The sequence below is a fragment of the Mustelus asterias genome, chromosome 5 (assembly GCF_964213995.1).
Source record: "Mustelus asterias chromosome 5, sMusAst1.hap1.1, whole genome shotgun sequence".
Lineage (NCBI taxonomy): Eukaryota > Metazoa > Chordata > Chondrichthyes > Carcharhiniformes > Triakidae > Mustelus > Mustelus asterias.
Genome location: NC_135805.1, coordinates 112,219,711 through 112,233,780, shown reverse-complemented (window position 1 = coordinate 112,233,780; position 14,070 = coordinate 112,219,711). Strand labels below are relative to the sequence as shown.

Genomic DNA, 14,070 nt, shown 5'->3' with positions numbered 1-14,070 from the left:
TGGCTGGCACATTCTCTGGCAGCACAGCTGGCGAGCAATGCAAATGGCCATTTACTTCCCTGTAGGGACAGGAAGATCCTACCAATGACAAGCTACCTCCGCTGCTGGAAAATCTGCTGCACAGGTGGGGGGAGGGAGGCAGAAAATCCCAGCCTATGCTTTTGGTGTGTTCATCCCTACTCAATAATTCCCTTTAAAATCCATGCTGGCTGTATAATGTTGCATTGTTCATTCCCCTGTCAGTCAATAATCAATAATCACACCCATTGTTATTTCACAGAATGTTATCTGGAAATTCAAGTTCTCGCAGCTCAAAGGATCCTCTGATGATGGGAAAACATGCGTGAAACTGCTTTTTCAGAACACAGATACCAGACAGATTGAAATGAAGGTACCTTCGTAATATGGTTTATTATTACTTCGTCAGTGATCTGATTCTGGTGGAGATTGTGACATATTGGTAATGTGATTGGGCTGGTAATCCAGAGGCCTGAGGGACATTGGTTCGAGCCCCACCCTGACTGCTGGTGGAATTTGAATTCAATGAGTAAATCTGGAATTTGATGGTGAACTATCATCAATCTTGTAAAAACTTATCTGAGTCACTAAGGAAACCTTCCATCCTTACCCGGTCTGGGACTCCAGACTCACAGCAATGTGCTTGACTCTGAAATGCCACTCAGTCCAAGGGAAACTCACCAGGGCTCCTTCCTGCATCCATGGCTTTGGGTGTGGGTTGAGAGATGGTGGGAATGGTTATCCACCCGGCTGTGGGGAGGCGGGGGGTGTAACCAATTAAATCTCTTAAGTGCACTCGCCCAACACCAAGTGGATTTTCCAGTCAGGGACAGGGCTCCTGTTGCATTAGTAGTCCATGAAATGTTGCTAGCCTTTCAGCAGCAGGGTGGATAGCCACAGGAACCAGACGCTCCATTCAGTCTAGAAGGTGCCACTCCAAATATTGGCCTCAACTGGCCAAAAGAGTGAGGGCTTTTGGCTACAAGTGCCTATTACTGTGGGGGCTTTTGCTCTCATGTCCAATGGCCCTCAGCCTTTTGGCCCTTATATTTTTCATTTTTGTGGAAGACAACATTGAATGGAGGCACCTTCATACCAGCCTACACTCTTAAGTAGCGTGCACATCTGACAGTGGGGTTGGTGATCTATGAGTGCTAGATAGCCCTCTATTGTCCTTCCTGACGCGGGACCCCACCCACTGTCCTTAATTAGACAGAACATCTGGACACGGTCAATGAGATGACCATCTTCTCCAAAATCGTCTTTGGATCCTACTGCCAACTTTTGTTAGCTCCTGACCTCCTTTTCATCCAAACGGCAAACTCAGGACAAAGGAACAAAAATGTTACCCATATTGAGAGTTATGAGTGGCCAGAAGTTGTCTGTTGATTTATGCACTCCGCTATTTGGTTCATTTAAGTGGCATCTCACCCTTAGCCTCACTGTTATTTTGAAGAGCTTATTGGATTTTCACATTCATTATCCATTACATTTACCACTTGGCAATTAATGAGCAAAAGTTCCTTTTTTAACTGCACATTACATTATTTGTTAATGCAATGCCAATCAACCTCTCTGGCCAAGAATGGAAACGATAAGTGCTCAATCTTATGCTTGCATGTAATCATCATTGCTGGAGTTGTTTTAATGTAAAATTATTCTTTTAATTCTCACTCTTCCTTCTTGTCATATTTATCCATCCCTGCACCTGATTTGACTCTCACCCTCTTCCATTATTCCTGTTTCTTTCTCAATTCGTAAACACATTTGTTATGGAGATACACTGTTGGTTCCATTAAGGTCCTAGATGCATCAATGCCCTCAACATTTACCTATCATCTCACACTCCCAACAAGTTAGAGTGCAATAAATATTTGAGTTGAAGGGTGCTATGCCATACAAGTTCCATTTCCAGCAAGATATGACCCATGTTTATTTTCAGCTGTTCAGTAATTTGGAGGCTGAGAAATCATAAAATATTTTTTAAAATCCAGCGGACATGTATTTGCAAACATGGAGACAGTTTGTAATCAATTGATCATTTTTTCATCAAAATCCTTGCAAATTGAATCTTGGTTTTCAATTGAAAAACCCATCTTTTGGTTTCTGCCGTTGTAAAGTGGGTAATGTTCATTTTTTTTCATTTCATAATGTGCTATATCTTTAAAGCATGAAACAAAACTTTACGCGTGACAAATTACTGGCATTTGGAGGAACTGTTGACTTGTTTCAATATCCCCCATCTTCGTGAAAATCACCCAGGTCAGCCTCATTGGTGGCAGACGGTTGGCGCTTTTTTTTTGGTCACCTGCCTTTGGCCTGCTTTGGACCACAAAAACCAACCTCAGAATGGACAGAATCATGCATAGTTGTGATGCTTTATTTTCTGGGCAACTAGCTTGTTGTGACTAGAGGGGTCCACACATTACTAATGATGAATCAGGAGAATTAGTGGGGTGGGGGTGAAAAGACTGGTGGAAAATATTAGAAAACCATACCTCTGTTTGACAAGTTGGAAATTAATTTATTATGAACTGCACATCGTATTCAAGAAGAGTGAATATTAGTAGATGTGTCCAGCATGTTATCAGGTAAATAAATAAGAGGTGCATTTCTGTAACCAATGAGCTCCAAGATAATGTCAACTATGCGTCATGTGTTTCTTTAACTGTCAGCAGGATTTGATTGCAAATGCTGAAAGCACATTAATTTGTGCTCTTCGGCCTTTTCCAGTGATCTTTAAACGATGAATAATTTATTGCATCTGCCTCAACAAATTTTGAAATATTAAAGATTTATTTTGCAGCGATATTGCAGCCAAGGTGAAGAGTAGGATTCTCTGAAACAGTAGACCTTACTCTAGTTTCCAAGCAGGTTAACATGATAATTACTGTTCTATTACTTCAAATTGATTCAGACAGTCTGGCATTGGGTTTGCAGTCAAGATGAATGAATGCATGTTCGTTTACACTCTACCTAAAACTATCAGCCCTGATCGGTGTTGTGTATCAGGTATCACTTTTCTATGGAGAGTTACATGGGAATAGAAAACAATATAGGAATGTAAGGGAGTAGTGATATCTTGAAAATTAAATATATTAAGGAAGGTATAATTTACTTTGCACCCATCACTTTGTGTGAATAGTACCCAATTTCTTCACTTCACTCGCTTCTGATTATGTTGCAAGGGTCACCAAATCAGAAGAATCATACAGATAAATGAACCATCCTTGCTCATAAATCCTGCAAAATTGAAAATTGCCAGTGGACTTTTTCTCCAACATGCCTGGGTCTCACTTCTCAGGCAGAAAGGAGAGGAAATTGGAATGAAGAGCTGTGACACTAAGGTTCTCCCCGCCACTACCTCAGGATTCTCAATTCAAAGGAGAGAGCATGGTTAAGCCTGAGATGCATGTTGAGAGCTACTACACAGAACCTGTCAGCCCCTTGAAGTAAATTACTATACTTCCATACTGCAGGGTAAAGGGAAATCTGATGCAAAACCTATTTTGTTCCACGTTTTAATGCTCATTTCTTAACTATTATTGATTTATATGTAAATAAATGTTCACAGTGATATTCAATTGGATGCCTTCCTCTACCTATGACATGAGTGTATCTAGACATTTTTCTGACTTTAGAAAGTATTAGTCTTATCCACTTTAAGTTTGTTATTAGTATCAAAGAACAGCTAAAGGTAATCCCGATTTTTGTTTAATTTGGGTAATAGTTTTAGCATTACTAGAGTTATTGAGTAACTCTTCAAACTGGCTTATTTAATTTCTGAATGTCAGTGGGTAGCACACATGCCACTGAGTCAGAAGGCGGCAGATTTAAAATCCTACACTAAGACTTGAGCTCAATACAGACGGACACCTCAGCGCACGACCGCAGGCACTGACCGAGAGTCATGAGGAAGATGCTGTATCAGTTGAGGTGTCATCATTTAATGTGACATTAACCATGGTTCTGTCTGCCTTCTCAGGCAGATGTGAAAGATCCTATGGTACTATTCAGTGAAGAGCAGGGACTTGTGTTAGCCAATAACTCTCTCAGGCAACAAAAGCAGATTAACTGGTCATTCATCTCGTTGGCTGTCAATAAAATCTTGCTGTGCAAATTGGATGTTACATTTGTCTATACATATCAACACTGATTATCCATCAAAAAATGTAATTAATTGGTTGTGAAGTGCTTTACCACATCTAGAGAATCGATAAAATGCAATGGTTCATTCATTCATGAAATAACCAAATTATTGATGATTTTCCTAATGGACTGGGCATTATCCAAGTGTTAGTTTTATTATAAGCCATTCCTATTATCTAATAAAATAGTTTGTGTCTTGTTGCAGGAGTTGGAGTTCCCCGATCTGACAGCGGTGTTGCATTGTATACATTCATTCATAGCAGCTAAAGTGGCAGCAGTGGATCCCGTATTCGTAGACAGCCAGAGTATTGCACGGAAGTACATGTACAGCAGTTGAGAATCGAATTGCAACCACAAAAAATGTATTGTATTCCTTAATATAAAATAACACTATTGTGTCTATGCTGCTGTGGGGCGCACAGTGGGCAATGGAGCCCAAGCTAATAGGGGGTGATTTTGACTCCAGGCGAGAGTGTGAATTGGGTGATGTTAATACAGCTGTAAATAAAATGAATTGCCAGCTTGGGAGAGATGCACAAAATGTGAAGTCACAATCACCCCCCCATTGTATTTTTAAATGGAGCGCAATTAAGGGTTAAATCCTCTTTTGGAAGACATCTGCAAAGTAAGTATCTTTCTAAAGGAAGTGAACCCTATCCTCGGTGTGTGCAGCACTATTTTCGAGTTTTTTTTCCTCCTAAAATGAAATCTGGAGTCTCCCAGCGCCGGTTTGCAATAATGGAAATCCAAACTTCACAATATCATTGTACAATTCATAGTTCATACTGACAAAATATTCTAATGCAAAGTGTATGCTTTTGCTTCTTGGAAATGGTTTCTTTTTTCATCAACTGCTGTGTTTTTGATGCCATTCTTTTCCTTTATCATTGTGCTCAAGTGTTTTATTTTCATTGATTTTGGGACATGATGAATTTAAATTTACTGGATTAAATTCTTAAATTTGCAGTTAGTTTAAGGAAGTGTAATTGCACTGTCATAACTGGAATTAGTTACTAAAACATTAAGCGGATAGCTTCTTCATTTGAGCAATCATATTTTTTGGTGTGAAAAACATAGTTACATGAACAATTGTAGATATTCTAGTTTATTGTGAGCTTAAAAGGCAGTACTCCATTTCTAACAAGTTCAGTGGTGAATCAACAATTGCAAAAATATTCACTTTAGTTATGTCCACGCTACAGTTCAGGCTCAGTAGTCTTTGTGAGAATCATCTGCTGAAAGTCCTTTAGAAACACATGAAGTTGACTTTTCTGATCAGCAGGATTGACCAATATCAGAGGGCACTGATTGAAAAACAGAAAACAATTGGTAAAGGGCAGAACTGAATAAGAAAAGAGTTTGATGATCATTGCAATACCTTAGCTAATATCCAAAGTCCAGTTACTTTAGAAGGAGATTTGCTGCAATACGCAACGACATAGTCCACTGACTGATCCCAAGGTTAATGTAGATGTAGGGTGCCATTCAGCCCATTTAGCACACGCACCAAGAATCGGCAAAGTCTCTCGTATTTAGCTGCCCCTTGAATACAATTTTCATCTCAGCTAATTTAACCGGAAGATTGTTGCAAGTGTGGATTAATTTTTGCACAAAGAAGCTTTTCCCTATATCCTATGGTACATTTTTCTTTATTCTGTAGCTGGGCAGCAAAGAAACACATGGGTGCCAGGTTTCAAGGAAAAAAAATAGGGGAATTGACAACTTCAGCCGAAAGTGGGGGATTTATTTTCCTCCCTTTTGGAACAAATTTGAAGTTTATTAAAACAGCACAGAAATAAATTTAGTAGAAACACATCAACCATTACATTCAAAACTGGAAGATGCAGATAACTTCAATAATAAAATAAAAATAAATCTCAGTCCAAATCCTAAAAGTTATAAAAATGTTCAGAACTCTGTAAAAGATTGAGAGAACTTCTGTCTAGTGTGCCAAGATTTACATTTTGGAAACAAGATTACTAGTCACACACATCAATATGATGACAGTTCTGACCTTTCACTTTTATTGGTAGTAGTACAGGAATCTGACTTCAGCAAGCTTGTTAAAAAGACCATCAAAGCCAAGACCCTCCAAAAGACCTGAAATGAATTTTCCTCAACTCTATGCACCACTGGTTTGCAAACATCATGGATTAGTTGATTGACAGAGTATCATTATGTTCTCCATGCTGATGAAGTCATAGATTACTGAAGGCTAAGTTTCATCCATTGATTAAGAACTAGCAAATGAGGTAAACGGTAAATGGTTTTATATGCTAATATGTGCTGGTAAAGACTAATGCTGACATGGGTGCCTTAAATGGGCAAATGTTTCCACTTTCCAACACTGACATCCTTCATCTTAAAGCAGACTAGAGCAAAATGATCATCCCTTATCTGACACTGATGTGTTCATTCTATTCAATTTATAGGTTACCACAAACTCCAAACAAAAGGGCAGGGGAAGCAGAAGTTCACATTCCCCAACACTCCAACCAGAATTTGACACACTTGATGCTCAAGTTAGAACAGTAAGGTAGTAGATCCAAGTTCTATCTCTGCCCCATGCCAACACTCCCAACTCCCGGAAGCTTGGGCCATATCATTTTGCTAATATTTCCTAAAGTAAATTATATTAAGGTTGCAAGAGTTATTTCGCTATATTTTATTGAAAAAAGAATCAAAATAGTGAAAATAATAATTCTTATAAATAATACAAGTACATCATGGTTAAAGGAAACTTGTACTTAATTTTAAAACCATTCACCAACAGAGTGCCTGTTCTGATTTCCTAGCAATAGATGCTGCATTGTTCTTGAGTAGCATTATTTATAATTGACATTTTAAAAATTAGATTATAAAGGGTTGGATTATTATTCCTCTTTCTTTCTTCTGTTTTTGTGACTAAACAATGACCAGATTTTTGATGGAAAGTAAATGTCTGTTTTTGGTAGGTTCCATTCCCGAATACTTACTATTCCAAGGTTAATTGACTGGAGCAGTATTTGAAAAGTGTTAAGCACATAAGGAATTGAGTCCAGATATTTCCTCAAGTTACTCATTCTCCACCAGAGAAATTTTGTTGGAAATGCAGTAGAACCTTGAGGAGGAGTTCATAGAATGTATTCTCAATAGTTTCCTCAATGTAACGGAACCTACGAGGGAGCAAGCCATCCTAGATCTGGTCCTGTGTAACGAAACAGGAAGAATTAATGACCTCACAGTTAGGGATTCTCTTGGAAGGAGCAGCATAGTTGAATTTAAAATACAGATGGAGTGTGAGAAGGTAAAATCCAATACCAGTGTCTTATGCTTAAGCAAAGGAGACTACAATGGGATGAGGGAGGAGTTAGTTAAGGTAGCCTGGAAGCAAAAGCTTTGTGGTGGGACAATTGAGGAACAGTGGAGGACTTTCAAAGTGATTTTTCATCGTTCCCGGTGACAAGGAAAGACTGTAAGAAAAGGGATAATCAGCCATGGATATGTGAGGAAATAAAGGAGGGTATCAAATTGAAAGAAAATACAGACGAAGTGGCAAAGATTAGTGGGTAACGAGAGGACTGGGAAGCCTTTAAAGGTCAGCAGAAAGCCACGAAAAAAGCTATAAAGAAAAGTAAGATAGATTACAGAGAGAAAACTAGTTCAGATTAGAAAAACAAATATAAAAGTTTCTACAAATAAGAGCAGCTAAAGTAAACATTGGTCCCTTAGAGGATGAGAAGGGGGATTTAATAACGGGAAAGGGGAAATGGCTGAGGCATTGAACAGGTATTTTGTGTTGGTCTTCACAGTGGAAGACACAAATAACATGCCAAAAATTGATGACAAGAAGGCAATGACAGATGAGGACCTAGAAACTATCATTATCACTAAAGAGGTAGCGTTGGGCAGGCTAATGGAGCTAAAGGTAGACACGTCGCTTGGCTCTGATGGAATGCATCCCAGGGTACTAAAAGAGATGGCGGATGAAGTAGCAAATGCACTCGTGGTAATTTACCAAAATTCATGGACTCTGGGGTGGTTCTGGCTGATTGGAAAACAGCAAATGTGACACCACTATTTGAAAAAGAAGGTAGACAAAAGGCTATAGGCCAGTTAGCTTAGTGGGGAAAACACTTGAATCTATCATCGAGGAAGAAATAGCGAGACATTCAGATGGAAATTGTCCCATGGGGAAGATGCAGCATGGGTTCATGAAAGACAGTCATATTTGAAAAATGTACTAGAATTCTTTGAGGACATTACGAGTATGGTGGACAATGGGAAACCGATGGATGTGGTGTATGTGGATTTCCAGAAGGCATTTGACAAGGTGCCGCACAAAAGGCTGCTGCATAAGATAAAGGTGCTTGGCATTATGGGTAATGTATTAGCATGGATAGAGGATTGGTTAACTAACAGAAAACAAAGAGTGGGGGTAAGTGGGTGTTTTTCTGGTTGGCGATCAGTGACTAGTGGTGCGTCTCAGAGATCAATGTTGGGACTGCAGTTGTTTACAATTTACATAGATGATTTGGAGTTGTGGACGAAGTGTAGTGTGTCAAAGTTAGCAGATGACATTAAGATGAGTGGATGAGCAAAGTGTGCAGAGGACACAACATCTGCAAAGGGATATAGATAGTTTAAATGAGTGGGCAAGGGTCTGGCAGATGGAATACAATGTTGGCCAAAATGAGGTCATCCATTTTGATAGGAATAACAGCAAAATGGACTATTATTTAAATGATGCAGCGTGCTACTGTGTAGAGGGACCTGGGTGTCTTTGTGCATGAATCGCCAAAAGTTAGTTTGCAGGTGCAGCAGGTAATTAAGAAGGCAAATGGAATTTTGTCCTTCATTGCTAGAGGGATGGAGTTTAAAAACAGGGAGGTTATAGTGCAGCTGTATAAGGTTCTGGTGAGGCTACACCTAGAGTACTGTGCACAGTTTTGGTCTCCTTACTTGAAAAAGGATATATTGGTACTGGAGGAATGCAGAGGAGATTCACTAGGTTGATTCTGGAGTTGAGAGGGTTGGCTTATGAGGAGAGACTGAGTAGACTGGGACTATACTCACTGGAATTTAAAAGAATGAGGGGGGATCTTATAGAAATATATAAGATTATGAAGGGAATAGATAAGATAGAAGCAGGGAGGTTGTTTCCACTGGCGGGTGAAACTAACACTATGGGGCAAAGCCTCAAAATAAGGGGAAGCAGACTTAGGACTTAGTTGAGGAGGAACTTCACCCAAAGGGTTCAGAATTTCTGGAATTTCCTGCCCAGTGAAGCAGCTGAGGCTTCCTCGTTGAATGTTTTTAAGGCAAAGATAGATACATTTTGGACCAGTAAAGGAAATAAGAGTTATGGTGAGCGGGCGGATAAGTGGAGCTGAATCCACGAAAAGATCCGCCATGATTTTATTGAATGGCAGAGCAGGCCTAAGGGGTTGGATGGCCTACTCCTGCTCCTAGTTCTTATGCTTTTTGTTCTTTAACCTGGTTTAGATATGCGAATGGGGAATCTGCCTCACTAGAGATCACTATTCCTGAGGAAAGATGTTGTGAGTCAAGATATACATTCACTTGCACTGTACCTCATGAAATGTATCTGCTGAAGAAACACTAGGTACACCATGAGAAACTTTATTCAGTCATTCATCAGTCTTAACAAATGAGCCTACGAATTTGGAACAGAGGTAAGCCACTAGGCCCCTCAAGCCTGCTCCGCCATTCAATAAAATCATGGCTGATCTGCTTGTAACTTCAACCTCACATTCCTGTCTACCCTCAATAACCTTTCACCCCCTTGTTAATCAAGAATCTCTCTAGCTTTGCCTTAAAAATATTCAAAGGCTCTGTTTCCACTGCTTTTTGAGGGAGAGAGTTCCAGACTCATGAATTTCTGAGAGAAAAAAATTCTACTCTTCTCTCTGTTTTAAATGAGCGACCCTTCAGTTTTAAAAAGTGACTCTAAGATTCTCTAATGAGAGGAAACATCCTCTCCACATTCACCGTGTCAAAGCCCCTCAGGATCTTAAAGATTTTGATCAAGCCTTGATGGAGGTAGGTTTGATTGAAGTATTCAGTCAGGAAATAGACTGTTACCTGAAAAGGATGAATGTGCAGGGCTATGGGGAGAAGATGGGAAAATGACACGAGTGAGTTGCTCATTTGGAGAGCCAGTGCAGATGCCTTCTGCACTATTACAGTGCTGCGAAATCCTCACAAAAGACAAATCTCTCATGTAGACTTCACAATTCTGAAATTGCAATGTGGAAAATGATCAAAGCTTAATATTTTCATCTGAAATTCTGTTTTTTGCCACCTTAATAGAAGATTGAACCTGGTTAAAATAAAAGGATTGGCACCCATGCTTAAATAATAGAAAAATTAAATTTAAGGTGAATGTGTTAAAAACATAATTTTTGGGCATATGATCTGCAACTTTGTACCTTGTGCAAACTTGCAAGAATACCATCGGTACCCTAGGACCTGCTGACCAACTTGATTGACGTACATTTGTAGGATTCAATATTTCTCTGAATCACAAATGAACAAAAATATAGAGCTGGAGTTTCTACCAGTTTGCAGACTTCTTTTCAAAACAATTCATCGGCCAAACCGGTACAAAACTATCACGGAAATTCCAGCACAAATTATTTCAGTGTACGTGGAGGTTCTGTAATCGTTTGTACTGGCTTAAAAACCATCCCAAGATTGTGGCCCTACCCACAATCCTGATCACACGTTTGATCAAATTAACCACCAGCACTAATGAGGCTACTAATTGTACCCGTTTGTGGCTCTTAAAATTCAGCTTTCTTCAGCATACCTCTTAAAACAAATCTTAGATGTATTAAATTTATTAAGAACCTGAACAACATACACCAAATTAACTTGAAAATAGTCCTGCATTGTATTTTAAACATAATATCTGTAATTTAAAATCACGTTTCTCACAGGCGTCATACTACGCAATCTGATTGAAAATAAATTATTTTTCCGATGAGTCCGTTTTCAGTTGTATTAATCAAAATTTCCACCTTTTAATAAAACAAGGAATTGCTTTTTTTAGTACAAGTATTTACAAACAAAAATAATGTATTAAAATTCTGCCCAATTGTGTTGGTTCATGGACAGTTTTAATTATCTTGATATGCAAATGAGTTGGAGCAGAAACTTGAAAAATAAGACACTTGTCCAACCTAGCACAAATTTGGACAAAATCTTTCACCCAGATCATTGATTTGCCGGAAATCTACCGCCCAGCCTGCCACAGGAATCGGAGCGGGCAATGGGCGGACATTGGGAAGGTCCCTTGACCTTGGGCAGGATTTTCTATTCTCGGGTCAAGCAAGGCTGTAAAATCCCACCCATTGTGTTCAAAGTGGAAACAGCAAACCATCAGGATTAAAATCCATAATTCTTTTGATCAACAGTTAACTAATTGCTTTTTAACTGATTTAGATTTTGCTGGTCACATCACAGAAACTTCTAATTATGCTCAATAAGCAGCATTCACTTTCATGCTAATATTTATTCAGGACAGGCAATGGCCCTGACTGATTAATGGTGGCAAGCTAATACAAGAGCTTAGGGATGTAATATGTGATTAAATTGCACAGCGAAATGTTGCATTTTCAAAATTATCTTAAAACGTTTAACGTGTAATTTTACTAGTTTCATGGAGAGATGCAGTGAGTTTGAATAATACATTTACAATAATTTTTGATCATTTATAAAATGAGAAAAATAAAATCAAATGCAGTGAGAGTTTGAATTCAGATTTGGATAATTCAAGCTGACTTGAATGTTTATATTTATAAGGGGCACTGACGTGAGGTAGAGCCTTCAGAAGTTGCAATGGATACTCTCTGTTACATTGTTGGGGAGTAGGCTGACCTGGGTTCAAAATATTACTATTAATGTTGGATCAAGACTCATCAAAAACACTGAAAATAAGCCGCAAACCATTTTCCTTTCACTGGAATGAATTAAGGAATTATAAATACATGTAATGTTGCCAGTAAAATCCATATTGGGCCCATTATATTAAAAATAATTTCATATGCACACACAGGTATTTTATCATTCCATGCATGTGCTCCATCATTTCAAGAAGATGTGCATTTGGGAAAGAGCCAATCAACCAAACCAAATTGGATAGAAATCTCTTATCAGGAAACCTGAAACTTTTAGATCTGTCTGTGTAATGACCTAGAGTGTACTCCCCGAATCCAATTTTGAGTTGTAGGCAGCTTTCAGCATTATCAGAAAGAAATCATTGCTTATTCTCTTGTGCAAGGACAGATGCAGATGCTTGAAACTTTTTGATAAGAGTTGGCTCAGAGTTTTAAGATCCTTGAACGAAATTGGGTCCAATTTCCCTGACAGCAGCAAAGGAATGGCCTTCACCATTGGTCTCCAGTAAAAAGACTTATTTTGTGCTTCTCACTCTCATGTAGCATCTCTGGTTGCCCAGGGTTTGCTAATCATGGCCCTCCATACATCTTTTAGCCACGAACTCTCAATGGAACAAGTAGAAGAGACAGGCCCCAAGACCTACCTCAGGCCATACATGGACTGAACGTGCACCAGGCCCAAGACATCTGAGTTAACCAGCCTTACATGGTGAACTTGAAAGCAGTAACTTCCACCGCTATGATATCTGATCCAAGTGGCATCCACCAGGTAGTCTGTGATTTCACATATAATAGCAAGGTACTTCAACAAATAAGATTGAAGCATCCTCCCTAAAAGAGGCAGACTTCAAATCAAGAAGTAAAAAGGAAATAAAAATTAAATTTGAATCATTGCACAGTAACTATTTAAAGATGGAGGCATACTAATGGGATTAGGGAAAAGAGATAAACATGAAAAGCAAAAACTTTTTTGTTTACAAATTTCTACAACATTTGGTAGAATCTGATTTTTTTTCCAGAATATTAACTCAGGTGAGAAAAGCTGTGTGTGGCCCGTCGGCTGTGTTGCCGGCTTGTCCTGCTGAATTTTTGAATACTTTCGAGAAAAAAAATCCAGGAGGCAGGTCCCAAGGCGTCACGCTTTTGGGCGCCCTGATGTAAAACACATCTGAAAATGGGGGGGGGTATTTGGGGTGGACCTTCCACGTGGTGGGATGTTACAGCGTGGAGGCCCACTAATCGTGTTTAAATGTATTCAGATTGGGTTCTCATCATTGCATGGTAAGAATCCTGTTATGTCACTGGTAGGTGGACAGGAACAATCGAGCAGGGAAATTCTCTACCAGCACAAAAGCCGTTTTGGGACTCCCCCCTCGATTTTCCACCCATTCTGCCATTCCCGCCCACCAGAAACAAGGGGGGGGGGGGAGAAATTCCTCTTCATTAATTACTTCTGAAGGTATGAGACTCCGCACTTAAAATTAACTTTCATGGTATGCCATTAAAAAGTTACTCGCTCCTGAATCCATCAAACATAACTTTTCCATCCATCTTTAGTGCAGAACTATAGGCCTAAATTATCCAAGTTCACACCATCATTTGCCAAGTCGAGCAGTGAGGACACACGCTAGGAAAGGGCAGAGTAGCTATAATGGCAACAACTAGATTTCTGCATTTAACGCTAGCGTGAATAGCAGAAATTGCGATCAAATTTACCCTGTTTAAATGAGGAGCAGTAATAACCTCACAAAATCCAGGTCAATATTATTTTGGATAGCTTCACTCATGAAAGAACATTATAACTCCAAAATACAAAACCGAAGATCTGCGTAACTGGAGTTCCTTTGAAACTCTCAAAAGAAACATAAAAATAATTCTAAAGAAGTGTATTGTACAGAAAAGGAAGCTACTATGGGTTTGTTGATTAAACAAGGTAGGTGATCCACAAGAAATTAGTCTTGTGTTTGTTCAGATGATGGCTAGTGCTTCCAAGTAAAACATT

At 39.1% G+C, this 14,070-nt stretch overlaps 1 protein-coding gene across 1 annotated transcript in view; it reads left to right on the top strand.

Moving 5' to 3' along the window:
* sntg2 (syntrophin, gamma 2) overlaps nt 1–5,132 on the top strand; it is a 240,135-nt gene extending 235,003 nt beyond the window's left edge. Inside the window, exons 16-17 of the mRNA XM_078213586.1 lie at nt 281–391; nt 4,373–5,132. Of these exons, the coding sequence (XP_078069712.1) occupies nt 281–391; nt 4,373–4,504 (243 nt within the window). The 3' untranslated portion in view covers nt 4,505–5,132. The remainder of the gene's footprint in view (nt 1–280; nt 392–4,372) is intronic.
* Nucleotides 5,133–14,070: the final 8,938 nt, after the last annotated feature.